Raw genomic sequence first — 17,069 nt, forward strand, 5'->3', positions numbered from 1 at the left:
ATAAAAGTAAATATGTTTTTTATGAGTTTTCCTACTTTTTGTGAAATCAAGGAAGGGGTCATGAACTTGCTCTGTATCTAAATCTTTGGTTATTGTACCTGCTGTTGCCTTTAAAAGTCCTTTAAACATAGTCTTACCTGTAATACATATTGTCGTGCTCTGTCCACATCTCCTGGCAAGCTGAACCGTCTCATTATCATAGCATTCATTTCTGGGAACTAACCATAAAGAAGGGAGATCTGTTTATTGTTCCTGGAGGAATGAAGCATTGTAATACTTGCTTGTAACTATAGAAAATAAGAAAACCAAAATTATGGGTGCTGAAGAGGTGGCTCACTAGGTAAGAACACTTGGTGCTCTTACAGAGTCTGTGTTGGGTTCACAGCACCCACACCAGGCAGATCAGTCTCCTCTAATGCCACTTAACACAAGATCTGATACTCTTCTGGCCTCCAAGGGCACTGCACACCTACGATGCACACACAGACAAGCAGACACATACATATTAAACAAAAAGGAATTAACTGTTCTATCTGTAGTCCAGTATGGAGTAAGGTTCAGGAGGACAAAGTACTGTACTTGAGCTTCTTGGTTTCTGATTCAGTAGGATGTGGCTTGAGAATACGTTTTTTTAATGAATTTCCAGGTGATGGTGATATTGCTGGCCTTGAGAGCTACATTTTTAAAAACCACTGGTTTAGGAAGACGTCAGGAATTAGACATTGTTGAGTGCACACTGAAATCATCTGCATGGGGTGGGGGGTGCAGTAAGTGTCTAGATTTCACTCCCAACAAATTGGTGTCATGATTATCAAAAGTTGCCCAATATTTTAATGCACACCTTTGGATGAGAGGAGATAGGAATATCAGTCAACCAGGTCAGTGTACTGAGTTATAAAAGCTCAGAGGGTTAGGGTACAGCTCAGCAGTGTGTTAGAGCTTTGGTTCGATCCCTAACACCACAAGAAACAAAAACTTAAGGACTTGGAGACTTCATAGGGAACAAAATTTCCCAGTTCAACAGCTGGCCCAATAACTAATTCACTGCAGCACAAACTAATAGAAAAAAAGGTCTGGTAGCAAAAAGGTGGGGGTGGGGAGCCAGCCAGGCTGGAGCAATGGCTCATCAGGTCAAAGGGCTGCATGTGTAGAGACTGGAGTTGGATCTTAGAACCCTCAACAGGAGAAAACGGACAGACTCCTGAAAACTCCACTCAGCCACCTGTCTCCCTGCCTGTGGTGCACGTACACACAACATAAATGTCTTAATGTCATTAATGAACATGTCTTTTATCCTCTCCATTTCTTAGCAGTTATTTAGGAGGACTGCCACCGTCACTAGGACAAAGTCAGGATAACACACACATCACTTCCAGACCCAAGCTCCATGTCCAGCAACCACCCCAGCTGAATGAGTTCCTTAGTCTTAGTCCTCTTTCTTTTCAGCTTGAACGTTACAATTCCTAGCAGTCTGGGGTCCCATGGAGTAAGAGTTGAAGTGCATCTGATCACAGACACCCATGCTGATGGCAGTAGCCAGTTTTCCTGGCACTATGCCAAAAGGATGAAATAAGTTGTCCTGTAATAGTAACCATGGACTCTGCAGAAGAAATAGGGCACACAGAGAAGCCCTAACCCAATGAGGAGTAGTGTTCTAGAAAAGTATGTTTAGGAACAAAGTTATCAGTATGTAGAGGCAGCTAACATGTACAGAATTTAACGAACCAGCAATTGGTTAGTTCTTAAGTACTAAGTTGCGTTAGTTACTGGTCTTTTAAGGATAAAATCATATTAGGTTTTAACAGAAACAAAAAAAAAAAAATCAGATAATTTTGGTGGTTAAAAAGTCAAGCCTTTAGGCATTTCTTTTAGTTTTTAAATATCTCTCTCCCACCTGTTTATTTCTAGGCAATATCTTAAAGCTGATGTTTATGATAGATATCCTTTTTTTCAGTATGTGATAAATAAAATATGCCAGCTGTGTAGTTTCTCTGATGCTTTTACTGTTAAAAAAATCAAGAAAGCAAAATTCTAAAGAAAAATAAATTGCAGTGAGCATGACTACACTCCTTTAAAATAACAGCATGTCAATTTTAATATGTAAATATCCAACTTCCAAAAGCCTGTCCCTACTCGCCTCTGTATGTGAGAAAGAGCTGAGGAACAGGAAGATGGTTCTTGCCTCGGATTCAATGAGAAGACTTTTTTTCTTCTTTTTTTGCTTGCTCATGCTGTTTTACAAGTAGGAAAACAGCCTATGGGTGACTCAGACTCTAACCCTTAAGTCTCATGACATGACAATGAGGAAGACAGGGTGGTCAGTGCTTTGGGATGAGCTGTCCCCAAACCTGGATAGTGCTAAGGCATCAAACAGTCACCACCGTAGTATAAGCTGGGGCATCTGGTGCAGGGGAAGCTGACGACAATTGGAAATATGGCTATGGCCTGACATTTAGGTCTAGTGATCTATCAATAACAAGCAGATGAAGGAAAGTTCTTAAAAAGCTTTTAAACTAATCTCACCAAAAAAGGAAAATACTTTTTCTGAGTATTTTCATATGTCCTTGAAAGATTTAATATGAAGATTTAAAAAAAAAAAACCCATAATAAACAGAAAGCCAAATATTTTCTCACATTGTTTTTCAAACCGAAGGATATCACTGTCTTACTCACTTTCCCACATTTACACATTTAAATAGTATCTTGAGGGAAGGGAACCAGCAAGTCTAAGCAAGAAATAAGAGGACAAATATTTCTAATCAACTCATTACCTTTTGGGGCACCACAAACAGCAAAAATGACTACTAGACATTACTATAACCACACTGTAGAAAAATGTGCATTCAGGCTTTTACAAAAATTTGTATTTTGAGAAAAGTGATAAAGCCTAAGACATCACAAGTTCAGGTAAATGTTACCAAGTTAACATACAAGGAAGTCTAAAGAAAAGGGGCAGAGACTTGTTTGCTTAGGATAAATGTATTTCCCATGTCTTGTCCAGGAGCTTCTATGTGTAATATCATTACTGCAACTGTCTCTGGCTCTGACTCTGGTTTGTGCTTCTGAATAAGGTCTTTGTTGTTTTGCTTGTTTGTTTGTTTTGTTATTTTTTTGGGCAGAATCTCATGTAGCCCAGGATGACCTTGAACTATGTAGGTGTAATAACTCTGAATTCCTGGTCTTTCTGCCTCTACCCGCCAAGTACAGGAGGCCAGGGATTTGTGCATGCTAGGCAAGTGCTCTACCAACTGAACTCAAGTTTTTGCTCTTGAAGAAAATATATACAGTTATTCAATAATATACTAATACTCTATCACCACCGAGACTTCTCCAGAAATCATGAAGCATTTATTTGTGTGCATGGTGTACATGTGCATTAAGAACCAAACCTTTGGGCCATCAACACGCTAGGCAAGTCTCCACCACTGAGCAACAGCTTCCTGATGAACTTCAAACCCCTGAACAGTGGCCATCAGGGAATCCTTTCCAAAGACACCAAACATAGGATACTTAGCTGGGTGTGGTGGTGCACGCCTGTAATCCCAGCACTCAGGAGGCAGAGGCAGAGGCAGGTGGATCACTGTGAGTTGGAGGCCAGCCTGGTTTACAGTGAGTCAGGACAGCGAAGGCTACACAGAGAAACCCTGCCTTGAAAAACGAAAACTTTTTGAAAACAACAACAAAAAGAATGAGTGAAACAATTCTCAGTCCAGCAAACTCTAATGTCCAGATCATTCCATATGCAGCATTAAAGAGGGAAAGGCACGCCAGGGTTTGGTGGACATGGCTGCTCTCTTAGTACTTAGGAAACAGAGGCAGGAAGACTTCTACCAGTTTGGGGAAGGCCTAGGATCTCATAGCAAGACCTTAAGTGTTACACAGATGGATTAGCTCAAAGGCAAATCTGTGGACAAGACACCTGCTCCTGGGAAAGGTTTACAAACACTGCACAAGTACTCTACTAAATGGTACATTAATCACTAATAGTAGTGGATACAGTGTGGGGAGTAGCTCCAGTGCTGGGGCACACCAGTTACCTGGTCTGTGGGCAGACCTACTGGGTACTGTTATCCACACTGTTAGTCGCAGGAGAATTCAAGTATAGTAAAATGAATGCCGGTCTTAGAAGACGGGGGAAAGATGTTCAATCGCCTTCTGTTCCATCTACCAGATGTTCCATTTTGGCCAGACATGAGCATCAGTTTCATTCATAGAGCAGGCAGTTATCTACCACAGAGTGGAATTGTGAGATCAGGGGCAATATAAAAAAGAACCCTTTATAAACTAAAATCAACAGTTTTATTAAAACAAGGTACTATATAATCCTGCATGACTTTTTGAAGTGCTGTCTGGTCAGAGGAACTGGGTGCCTCGTGACTCTGGGATTTCCTAGTAACGCACACATAAAGCCATAGTTAGGGTAACCTGTTCCTTTTCTTTGCCCCTACTTCAAGAACACTTAGCCAACCAACCTGACAAATACAGTACCTCTGCAGTTTCCCATCTTACTGCAGGCTAATCATAAGAGCTGGGTATTCAGTTGTTTCCCATCTTACTGCAGGCTAATCATAAGAGCTATGTATTCAGTTTCTGTTCTCACTTTGTCCCATTTTATCTGAATAGTCCATGAGCTATCAGTCCTTTGTGTAGAGGACAGTAAATCGGTTTCCTTAGAAATAATGTGATGAGGGCTGGAGAGATGGCTCAGCCGTTAAAGGCTAGGCTCACAGCCATAAATACAGGAAATAATGTAATGAAACACCCAAAAGAAGCCAGTTCATTTCATTTGTAACATGGAGCTCATGATAAGTATTTATAATTGTTGCGACATCTAAAAGCAGAGGAACCCACAACTTGTTATAGACTGACCAGGGAAAGGCTCAGGGCCTTGCTAACTGATAACTAGTCTTTACAGAGCTAGCTGGCTTGGGGCATGGCCCACACTGTCCTTTATACACGCATACTGACTTGTCACTGAGATGATGAGGTCTGTAATTGTATGACAACGCTGGCCAAGATTCACTTTCTATTATCAGATACACCTTCATTTATACACCCATGGCTCAGGAATACTGTGTGTGTGTGTCTACACGTGCACATGTATACGCACATGTTTGTAGGTGGTTACAGCGTAACAAAACATTCCTTACTAAAGCTTTGATGTAAAAAAGGCTTTCTTAAAATATTTTTTCTGAACTTAGCATATATAGTAATAATCTTCCTGAACTTCCTGAATATTGGTAGTGAGTTAATCAGTCCCAGTGTCTTGGAAGAAGGGACCAACCATTCATAGAATACATTTTACTTGTTTTTGATTCATTTTGTTTTGTTTTTTTATGTAGCCCAGATGGCCCTTAAAGTCATGATCCTCCTACATCAGCCTCTGGGTGTTGGGGTTGCAGGCCTGTGGCACCGTGTCTGAACTGCACACCTTTCACTTCATACGTTGACCTCAAATGTTTAAGACAATGGAGCCTGGTAATGAGAACAGTGTCTGCTAACATGCTCTATCACCTCTGTTCACAGTGTCCACCTTGCCGCCCACGCTTCAGCCTCCCTTAGGCTGAACCACCCACAGTGGCTCGGCTAGGCAAGGCGGGGTGGGGTGGGGGTGGGGAATCATCTCTTCCCTTTCTTGAATCAGAAAGAAAGGTCACTGGTCTCAATACTGAAATGGAGCTACTATGTGCTAGAGAAGTTTTATGGTTTTTTGTTTGGTTTGGTTTTGGTTTTTCGAGACAGGGTTTTTCTATGTACAAGCCCTGCCTGTCCTGGACTCAGAGCAGACAGGCTGGCCTCAAACTCCCAGCAATCCGCCTGCCTCTGCCTCCCGAGTGCTGGGATTAAAGGCGTGCCCACCACGCCCGGCTTGAAGTTGTATGTTTAAAGAAGAAGAGAGGCAACGTTTATGAAAAGACTGATGTCTTAAAAGTTTTAGATTCAGAAGATAGTTGGTGATAACTATCTTAATACACTGTTAAATAACTACTTAAATGCCACTCAGATGAGTATTTGTTTTAAGATACATATGCACAGCTAATGGCCCACTTATTCTAAGCAGCATTTGGCATAGCCAAAAGCATATGGCCGGAGTCCAGAGGATGCTGTGAAGTGGCTGCTCTGACAGTCACTGCAGAATCTTTGTTACTTCAGAAGCATCTCACCTATGTTACGGACATGAAAGCATCTTTTCTTACTTCCTTGACAATCTCTCAATCTGGACAAGGAAGGAACTATGTGGTTCTAGTGCATTCGATTGACTTCTTTACATTCTGACGCAATGGCTGAGGATCCAAAGCTTTTCTCATGGTGCAAACAATTCCATTAAACTAAGTTCTAGAACTTAATGACTTTCTCAGAGTTGGACACCCTTGGACCTTCCTGAACCTTTAAGAGGCTTTGGGGCATACCCAATCCCAAAAGCAGTAATTGTGAACCTTGCAACACCCAAAGCACATGAAATGCACACAGCACTTAATGCCTTACAAGATATTATATCAACTAGCCCTCACAACTATTGAGGAGGTTACAATCTGTATTTCAGAGATAAGGCTTATAGAAGTGAAATTACCATCCTAACATCTGAGTTATGAAACCAGGATCAAATCTGTGATCCCTTATCTAAGTGCCTCCAGCTGCTTTTTATTTCACACTTTGCCAGCTGTGCCTGAAGATACTGGTTCCAGAGGGTTCCCCAGCAGTCTTTCAAAGACAATAAGACTTACCTGTTGGCAAGCAAACAAGACAGGGCCGGTGGCTATGCCTAGCTTCAGGTCTGCAGATGTCGGCTTGCCCATCTGGTCAGAACATGAAGTGAAGTCCAATACATCATCTATGAGCTGGCGAAGGGAGAGATGAGTATACTCACTGAGCTGTCCTCCTCACTGCTTCGAACACTACCCTGAGGAGAATTCAGGCTGCACCTATGTCACCATCCCCACAAACAAGCACACCAACCTGAAAAGCTATTCCAATGTTTTTCCCATATTGATAGGCAATCTCATGCACCACTGGGTCAGGACAACCCAGGACAGAGACCTGAAACAAAAAGAAGATTCTGGTAAGCTGTGGCATCTAGACATAAGGCAGCAAAAGGCGATGGAGGAGCCATTCAAACATTCCCAAAAAGCACTGAGCCTACATTACAAACAACTAGAGGATGCAGGCTCTGAGAGGAGACCCAACAAGAAAAAGTGGTGTCTTCTTTCTGTGCAGTTCTGCGACTACAGTCTAGGGCCACATGGAAGCTAGGTAAGCACTCTACCATCCAGTTACAACTGCAGCCCACTTTCTTACATTTATTTTGATACCTTCGAGTGTGCATGATGTGTGTGTGTGGGTGTGTGGGAACCACATGATGTGTGTGTAGGTGTGTGGGAACCACATGATGTGTGTGTAGGTGTGTGGGAACCACACTTTGAGTGTGAATGATGTGTGTGTGTGTGTGGGGTGTGTGTGTGTGTGTGTGTGTGTGTGTGTGTGTGTGTGTGTGTGAGAACCACTCTGGCGCCACTTTTCTCCATCTTTACACTAACTTCAGGGATTGGGTTCAGGTTGGCAGGGTGACACAGGAAGTGCTACCTTACTGTCACCATTTTCCTAAATTCTAGGGACTCTAGCCTTCCTCCTCCTGTTCTTTCAAACAAGAGAAACAGTCTTCGGACAAAAATCCGAAGACAAAAAGTCACAAGACTAAATTCAATAAGCTAAACAAACCTTTCTGGTATGCAAAACAGATCCCATTCTGTAAAACGCTGGCTTCTAGCACTAGGGCAGCTGCTGGCTTTAGTGGCCTCAGAGGAGTCACCCTCATTTCAGGGGTGGAATCGCATCCAGCACCTCCTCATCTGCGGGTCAGTTATAGTGATCACACTTTTTCTGAATGCAGTTGTTTCTTGCTGTTTGTTAATGGCCTCAGGTCTCAGTCTGCTCTTGGCTACTGTGCTTGCATTATGAGAAAGGTCTCCCTTGGGCCCACTGTCTCCATCCCTCCCATCAGAAGTAACTTTAACTGGACTGTTTGTTTGCACCCCCACCTCTGGAAAAGGAGACAAGCAGGATTTACAAAGTCTGGTGGAACTCAAAACCTCAAACACAAGCCGGTTAGTGCAGCGCATGCTAATCCACACTAACCCACCGGAGCCACTTCCTGCTGCACTGCTGAGCATGCTAAGCAGGCCCAGCCACATTTTCAGAAATCAAAGACTAGGAAAGAACAAGAGGGGAGCTGGGGAGACATTCTGCTCAAAAGGAAAGAAAAGTCTCTGTAGTGAGGAAGCCAGATGAAATAGGTCACTGCTGATAAATAAGCACCTGCCTACTCCTTTGGTTCCCTAGTGGAGACCCCGTTCCTCCTGGACATCAGCATGGGAAGGCGGGACAGGCTCTCCAGAAGCCTGTGGGGCTGGAGGCATGTTTTTAGGAACTCTCAATGACCTGACCCTTCTGTGCTTCAGTTTCCTCACCTGTAAAGTGTAGGAATTAAACTCTTACCTCATTAGAATGTAGACATTTGCCATTAATGACTCTCCTTTAGTGCTGTGGCTACAGCTCCACAGCACAGCATTTACTTAGCATATTGGTTTAACAGGCAGAATAAAAAGGAAAGGAGGAGGGCGTGGAAATTGACCCTCCTGTGTAAGTGGATATGGATGTGCATAGCTGTAATCCAGGTACTCAAGAGGCAAGGCAGGAGGACTAGGCTAAGCAGCTGAGTTGGAACTGTGTTCACTACATGGAGGAACAGGATGCAGGCAGGATCTGCTAGCTGTCACATTGCTCAGCTGTAGTGTTTATTGTTGTTTTCCTTTAGTGGTGGCTTTGTGCATGCTAAGAAGTGCTCTAGCACTCTGCCCCACTCCAGCCTGGGACTGCTTTCTAATGTAATTAAACAAGTCCACAGCTGTAAGGCTGACAAAGCAGGATTAAACTGCATACACCAAAAAGGCCTCTTATTTGAGTGTGTAGTAAAGCTCTTAACTACTTCCAAAAGGGAAGACCTGTGATCTGTGGCCTCTGGCAAAGGCTCTTCTGTTCAAGTACTCTGTGAGGTCACATGGAGGTCACTGTAGAAAAGAAGCAAGATCTTCACCAGGTTGGGTCAGCGTGAGAGAAAGGCAAGGTTTAGGCAGCTGGATACGCGAAGCTCAGAACAAAATCATTTTCCCCCAAGCAGAAATAACTAATAATGAAGCAATCTCCAGTCATGAGATTAACACTATTATCAACATAAAGACAGATACTCTGAAACAGAAACTTTCTTCCAAAAATAAAAGACAAATATAAATAGAACATATCTTATATTTTTAAAGGCAATGAATTCATATTCATATTTGTGGTACATATAATTAGTGCCAACGAATCCTGGGCATTCTCCATGTACTAACCCAAGATTTCCTTCATGTATTTCGCTTCTGAGCTCTGAGGAACAGGTGCTTGAATATTCTATGTGTCATATAGCTAAGACATGCATAAGTCAGAATCTGAAACCGAGTGTCTGACTCTATAACTATTCTCTTAATCAGTCAGCAGTGCTGCTTCTAATGACACACAACTGAAGCCAGAAGGGGTCAAAAAAGATGCCCAACCAGCAGCTAGCTGAGCCGCGCCTGCACTACCCTTCATGCTGAAGAGGCAAACGTTCTGCTCAGCTTTAAGACAACTCTAAAGAATCCTGACTCAGTTAACTAAGCTCAGGGTCAGAAAACAACAGTCATAAGTATAAAATCAGATCCAACGAGGCACAAAATGGCAAGAAGGCAAGTTGTATGAAACTGCTTGTACTCAGCACCAGAGATGCCTCACATCTTCCTGGAAGTGAGTGGAGTATGGAAAATGACCAAGCCAAAGAAAGAGGAGCTTGACTAACTGTTTTGCCTGAAGCAAATGCCATAGTGAGGCTGGGCTGGGCTCTAGTGTTTCTTTGAGGGCCTAAGAGCGCACTGCCATGGATCTCACAAAGACTGACTGCCCTGCAGGGGCAAAGTTTGGCCAGCATCTCTTTTATCTTTGGAATGTATACTCATATCACCATAAGATTAGAGACACTTTCTGATGGGCAAATCATGTGTATTGTGGTCTTTGTTTAAAATAGTATACAGAAGGCATGATGGCATACATCCTTCATCCAGCACTTGCGAGACAGAGACAGGAATACTTTTGTGGATTCGTGGTTAGCCTTGTCTAACAGAGATTTCCAAATTAGCCAGGACCATATAGTGAAACCCTGTCTCAAACCAAAACCAACCAACGAACGAAAGAAAGAATGAAAGAAAGAAAAAGGGTTGAGGGGTCAGGAGAAGATGGTCGAGCAGTTAAGATTACTGACTCTCACACACCCACTCACAACCACTGATAACTCAAGTCCCAGGGTATCTGACACTTTGTTCTGACCTCAGTGGGCCCTGCATGCACATGGTGCACAGACACACATGTCATAGACAAAACATCCATACATATTAAAAATTTTTAAAAATTATAGAATCTGTAGAGAATTTGAGTCTGTGCTATTATAGATAGATACTAAACAGGTAGCGAGAAAATACAAGCAACATAGTATCACAGAGCTCTGGATGTGATTTTGTACAGCAGTAACCTCAGTACTCCAGAGGCTGAAGCAGGAAGAGCATGGGTTGCAAGTCAGCTGGTAATGTAGGGCAAGATTTTGTCTCACAAAATACAGCAAGCCTCCTGCAAATATGCAGTATAAATGAGTCAGAGACACAGAGAATTCAAGAGGGGGGGTCAGCTCTTAATCATACATACTCTTGCCCCCACAGCCTGGCAACCTGGGTCCAATCCCCAGAAGCCACATAAAGGTGAGAGGAGAGAACAAACACCACAAAGCTGTTGAGCTCCACACAAGTGCTGTGGAAGGAACCCCCCAAATAATAATAATAATAATTATTATTAATTATTAATACTTAAAACAAAACTCCATCAGTGATCTGAATGATATTCAGCTTGACTCAATAAGCGAGAGATGTAATTAAAGCAAACTGGATTGTCAAAAACTGAAAACTCCAGTGTAAATTTCAGTTAGTAAAACCCCAGGGAAAGAGGAAGAAAGTCATAAACTGCTGACAGTAATGCAAGGAGATCTGCTGGTGCTTAACAAAACTGTACATACAGCTGCCTTTAACTTTAAAGTAAGTAGGCTTCACAACACACACAATCATGACGGTGGCTTATAACTGTTACATACTGTTACATACTGAAAACCTCAATGCCTGTATACAGGAGATTGAGTAACTAATGATATAACCACACAATAGATACTGTATAGCTGTGTTGTTTAACTTATTTGGTTGTTTTTCTTTTGGGACAGTGTTTCACTATGTAGTCCTTGCTGGCCTGAAACTTGTTATGTTGACCAAGTGTGTCTCAGACTTAGAGCTCTACCTTCCTGTTTCCTGAGTGCTGGGATAAAAAAGAAAAGGTGTGTACCATCACAGCTCACTCTGTACAGCTGCTTCTAAAATGATGATGACTCTACAATCAGCATGAAGTCATGTAGAATAAAGTGTAGGTAGGCAAGCCGAACAAACGCTATGTAGTCTACTAGTTCATTACCAGTTACAGAGAGTAGGAAATAATACGCACATATCTTACTTATGCAAAATGAAGCAGGAAGGAAGAACCAAAAGCACCAAGACCGATATGTTGGGCGAAGAAGGTAGGAGAATAACAGCAACATACAAGAAAGAAAAGCCGTGTCTTGTTGAGTTGATGCCTCATTCCAACCAGATTTCGTGGGGGACACATCTGGTCCTAACTGGTAAGGTATACAGAGTGCATTTGGCATGACTATGTATACAAATAAACTGTAAGGCACATTTTGAAAAGAACATTGATTCTATTTTGGCATCATTCAAAGCCTCAAGGCAGCTTCTCTGGCCAGCCCTCTTTCTGGATTTCAATATTCTTTTGGCTAAAAGCATATAAGTGGATAAAAAGAGGTGGAGAGGCATGATGAGGGAAAATGGTGTTTTAGTGGACTGAATAAAATTCTGATAGCTTCACGCCACTTTGGAATCTCAGTTCTGTAATAATCATCACCTCCAAATTCTTACCTTTCTTTTGGCATGTCTTATTTCCTTTGCACGAATGTCACTGCTCATATGTCTGCATCTTAAATACCAAGGGCATACAAAGGCAGCCATTTTCAATACCTAACACCTCTGGAATATTTCTAAACACGGGCCCTTAAATATAGAGCTTGTGCTCAGAGTGCTCGGGCTATGCATTTGCTGTTTAGAACAGGCAGCTCTGGGACACTGCACGCACACCTCCTGGTGGTCAGCAAAGAACACTTCTTTCTCTCATTTTCTTTTTCTCGTTTTCTTTCATTTTTCTCTACCTTTTTTCCTTTAAAATGTTTTGGGAGGGTAATGCTAAGGACTGAACCTGCGAGTTGATGCATGGGAGGCATGTGCTGCCACCAAGCTTTGTTCGCAATCCTAGACTATTTCATTTTTAACAGAGTTGAGCCACACTAAAATACACATCTACTATTACTTGCTTACTTTATTTTCTATTACTTATCATTCATTTACTTATGCGAGTATGTGTACAGCATGTGGGGCCTAGGGATTGAGCTCAGATCATCAGGTGGCGGCAAGCCCCTCACCTGCTACGGCGTCTCAGGGGCCCTAGTTACTTGATAAGCTCCTCATTCACACACACAGTGTCTTTGGCTTTTAAGGCAGAGGGCAGTGAGGCCTTTCCCTGGTGACACAGGCCCTAGGATGACACCACTGTGCAATTAGTTCCTGGTTCCACGCAGAGCTGCTCCTGAGTACCCAGAGAATACTGTTGTAGAACTAAGCCTCTCCGCCTGCTGCCAGTGCTTCTAAACTGCAGCAACAACCTATGAAGCTATCAATGAACGCCTCTTAGCATACTGGTAGTTTCTAAAGATAGATTGCTCCCTTTTTATAAATATAATTGTTTGCTATGAGTTTTGATATGAACTAAAGCTGGACTACAAAAGGATTTCTGGTGGTTAGATAAAAGTCTAGCATCCCTCAGAAACTTGTAAAACAGGTTGTCCTTCCTCAGAAGGAGTCATTTCCCTTGATCTGGCAGAAGGGACATATGGCTCCGTTGACATGTACCCAAGGCTGTATATCAAAGTCCATGCTGGTCTCCTGGCAACTATAGTGCCTAATCACAAGTACCTGTTATATATTTCAAAGTCCATACTACTACTTTTTCTCTCTATTCTGGACTCTTACAAATACCTCTGATCCTCCCCCTCCTCCCCTGCAGACAGGGTTTCTCTGTGTAGCCTTGGCTGTCCTGGACTTGCTTTGTAGACCAGGCTGGCGTCACAGAAATCCACCTGCCTCTGTCTCCCTGAGCGCTGCCTATGATTATTTTCTCTCTCTCTTATTCAAAATATAACCTTCCCTCTAGTAATAGAGCAGCAGCTTTGGAAGCTTCTTTCCTGCACCTCCTACCACATACTATGTAGCCTTAGGTAGCCTTGGACTCATGGCAATCAGACAACAGGAGCATGTTTCTACATCTGTCTAGGAAGAGAGATCTTCCAGAAGAGGATGTCAGATTTCCTAGCTACAGGTGGCTGTGGGCTGCCTGATGTGAGGGCTGGGAACTAAACTGGGGTCCTCTTAAAGAGCAGCAAACAGTTTAACTGCTGAACCCTCTCTCCAGAGCCCAGGAGGTTAGACCTTGCTGCACAAAGGTTAATAATAAAGCATCAATGTAAGAGCTTTATGATATCCATTTACAAGAGGTCTATCATAGCATTTCATGTCTTCTTAAAAAACACTACACTTGTAATTTCTTGGACATGTAAATGCAACAGCTCTCTCAGGAAGACAAACGACAGCGGCCAGCCTATCCTATATAACATCTCTTGCTTTCAATTCAGTCTTGCTATGAAGAAAGTATTGTCCTCACTCCCCCAGCCTCACTCCCACCCCTGGCTCCAGGGATCTATTTCTGGAAACGTAGCAATGGAGGCACCGTCATCAAGGGCTAGGAAAAGGCTCCCTTTTACTATAATTCCCTAAGGCTGTTCTAAGGCAAGAATCTGCATCTGACCTCACGTGTCTTCCTCTCCTGTTGCCCTGATTGGACAGGACTGTTACACGGGGCCATTGCTTGCCCAGGTCTCTTCTCTAAGCCTGCTCGTCTGAGACATGATCAGATAAACAAAGCTCTGTCGTTTTTGAGACAAGAGGTCATCTATAGCCCAGGGTGGCCTAAAACTTACTATGTACCTCTGGTTGTCCTTGAGCATACAATCTTTCTGTTTCTGCCTCCAAGGGCTAGGAGTACAGGCATGTGGCACCAAACATGGCTTCTCACAGGAATAGTTTTATGGATAGACTGTTTCTTATGTGTGAACTAACAATGACTATTATCACACATTTTAATACACAGATTAAATACAGAGATTTAACTATTTGGATAAAGCTGAGAGGCAGAAAGAACAGCAGAGAGGAAGTGAAGAGGACCAGGGAGACTGAGAGGACTGTTATTAGTCAATTTATACTCTGAAAACTATGGCTGTTGTATAGAAGACATAATAAAATTGGTTAGATCTACTATTTATGAATATTTATTTATTTATGTAGAATACTAGTACAATCTAATAGTGAAAACATTTTCCTCCTAGGCAAATATTTATGTGATAATGCAGTATTTCATAATTTTTTGAAGGTAAATTGTCAAAAATAATGTGTGACAACAACTGTGACGAAGAGTTGCCAGGAATGTTACTTAGTTTTGGTTGGGAAATGTATTGATTTGACTTTTTAGTGTGAATGTGTTGACATGGCTGAATAGGGACACTCATGGGCCGTAGCATGGGTATGAAGGTCAGAGCTCAGTCCCTGCGATTGCTTCTCTCCTCGCTGAGTTCCAGGGATCTAACATGAAGCTTGTGTGGCGAGTGCTTCCCTGCTGAGCTGTCTTGACAGCCTGGAGTGGGAAACAGTTTGATTCTTAGGGGAGAAAAGATGAAAGAAAAGTGAAAACACAGCAGAAACTGTCTGGGATACAATATTTTCTCTTTGACTTCTGGGATTTTAGGATGCTATTTTAAGATTCTCTAATTAAATGTTTCTAGGAGAATTAGCCAACAAGAAATAAGTGTGGGCTTTTGTCAACTTGAAGAAAGACAGAACGTACATACTGCTTTACAACTGTTGGCTATCAGACTGGCCGTCTTCTTGAAGGTCTTTTCAAGGTAGTGGGCAAACCTTTCATTCTCATTTTCTTTCGACCCTAGCTGAAGAAATTCACCTATTAAAAAGGAGAAGGGTTATATGAGATATGGTTTTATTGCCTGGCTAAATACCAAGATTGGTGGTATTCTAAATAAAAAAGAAAAGTCAGAATCAGCTTACCACGCACCAAATCTTCAATAACTTGAGTTAAAATAGAAATAACAGCTGTGTTTCCAATCCGTGCCAGTGCTATAGATGCTGCAGAAAGAATTAAATCTCCAGCAAGAACAGCCTGGGAAAAGGAGAAAAAAACACTGCAGATAAAAAGTTCACAGCTATCTCAGTAGATAAGCACCCGCCTAGCATGCACAAAGCGTAGGTTTGATCCTCAGGATATTAATGTGCCCAGAACAAATGATCAGTTATAAACTTCAGAGTCAAATTGTGTGGTACACTATCTACACATGCACATTAAAGCTCTGCACCAGACCTACTCTGTTAAACACAAGTACTAGAGTTCACATACATCTTCACTCATAGAATTTTATTTATTCACGTTTTTTAAAGCTAAGCTGTTGCAGGGTGGTGGTGGTGCATGCTTTGAATCCCAGCACTCAGGAAGTGGAGGCAGGCAGATCTCTGTGAGTTCAAGGTTAGTGTTGTCTGTAGAGCAAGTTCTAGGACAGCCAGGGCTACACAGAGAAACCCTGTCTTGAAAAACAAAAATCAAAAACAAAAACAAAAAAAGAAAAGAAAGAAAGAAAAGAGAGAGAAAAAACAAGCAAGCAAGCTAGGCTGTCTTCCAACTTGCTATGTAACCAAAGCAGACTTTGAGCTCCTGATCTTTCTGCCTCCACCTCCTGAGTGCTGGGACTATAGAATAATCACCACCACACCCACGTATGAGATGCCAGTGGCTGAACCCAGGGCTTTTTATATGCTAAGCCTCTGTTCTAACAACAGAGCCACATCTTTACCCAAGGTAACAGAATTTTCAAAAAATCATTTTAGCATTTATCTGTTCTCTAATATCTAGAATAGTGTTATTTAGTAGACATTTATTAATTACTCATCGTTTTATAAAATTCATTCCAATTAAAGCAAAGCTAGCACACGAGAATATTGACAATCAAACAGAAGGGAACCAGATCATGTAAGCTATGTGAAGAGCCATGTAAGAGAGGGTAAGTTCTCTGCATGTACTCTGCTTTGTTCTCAACTATGTAAGACTGCCAATGGAGGCACCTGTGTGGGTGACTCTCACAGAATGCCTACACATCCTTTTTCATTTGTTCAGCTTCATTCTTCAAGCCATCATTTATAAGTCCTCAATCTAAAGTCTCTTTTTGCATATACTCTTCAAGCAATGCTAATAAAATAGGAAATATATTTAAAAATAAATATATAGAGGCTAGAGAAATGGCTCAGTAGTTAAGAGCACTGGATTATCTTCCAAAGAACCTAGGTTTGATTCTCAGCACCCACATGGTAGTTTCTAATTACCCATAAAACTACTTCGAGAGGATCCAATGCCCTCTTCTGGCCTTCTTGTACAGCACCCATGAAAGTGGTATGCACGTATCCATACGGGTAAAGTGCCCATACCCATAAAATAATAAAAACCTACATACACACACACACACACACACACATATATATACACATATATATCAAATATAAAAATTTCGTATGCCTGTATACCAAATCTTATTAGGATCCCTTTCTAAAGTTAAGTTTTGATAGTAGAACACTATTTCTGAGATTATTCTTGTTTTGTGGTTTTATTTGCTTTGACACTCTTGGACATGCAGCAAATTAACAAATACTTATGGATTTAACTGAATGTAGGTAATCTTAGTCCAACAGGAAAAT

General features: G+C 41.9%; 1 protein-coding gene across 3 annotated transcripts in view; it reads right to left on the reverse strand.

Annotated features, from left to right (window-relative positions):
- Pdss1 (decaprenyl diphosphate synthase subunit 1) overlaps window positions 1-17,069 on the reverse strand; it is a 39,175-nt gene that overhangs the window by 5,893 nt on the left and 16,213 nt on the right. For 2 of the 3 annotated variants that reach the window (XM_051151233.1, XM_051151235.1), the window contains 5 exons: window positions 15,378-15,489; window positions 15,164-15,273; window positions 6,958-7,038; window positions 6,726-6,839; window positions 138-218 (listed from right to left, as the gene is read on the reverse strand). In XM_051151233.1, the coding sequence (XP_051007190.1) occupies window positions 138-218; window positions 6,726-6,839; window positions 6,958-7,038; window positions 15,164-15,273; window positions 15,378-15,489 (498 nt within the window). Of the gene's footprint in view, window positions 1-137; window positions 219-3,985; window positions 4,228-6,725; window positions 6,840-6,957; window positions 7,039-15,163; window positions 15,274-15,377; window positions 15,490-17,069 lie in introns of those variants that run through there. The other variant, XM_051151234.1, reaches the window with a different exon arrangement.

This window comes from Acomys russatus, chromosome 9 (genome assembly GCF_903995435.1).
Source record: "Acomys russatus chromosome 9, mAcoRus1.1, whole genome shotgun sequence".
Classification (NCBI taxonomy): Eukaryota; Metazoa; Chordata; class Mammalia; order Rodentia; family Muridae; genus Acomys; species Acomys russatus.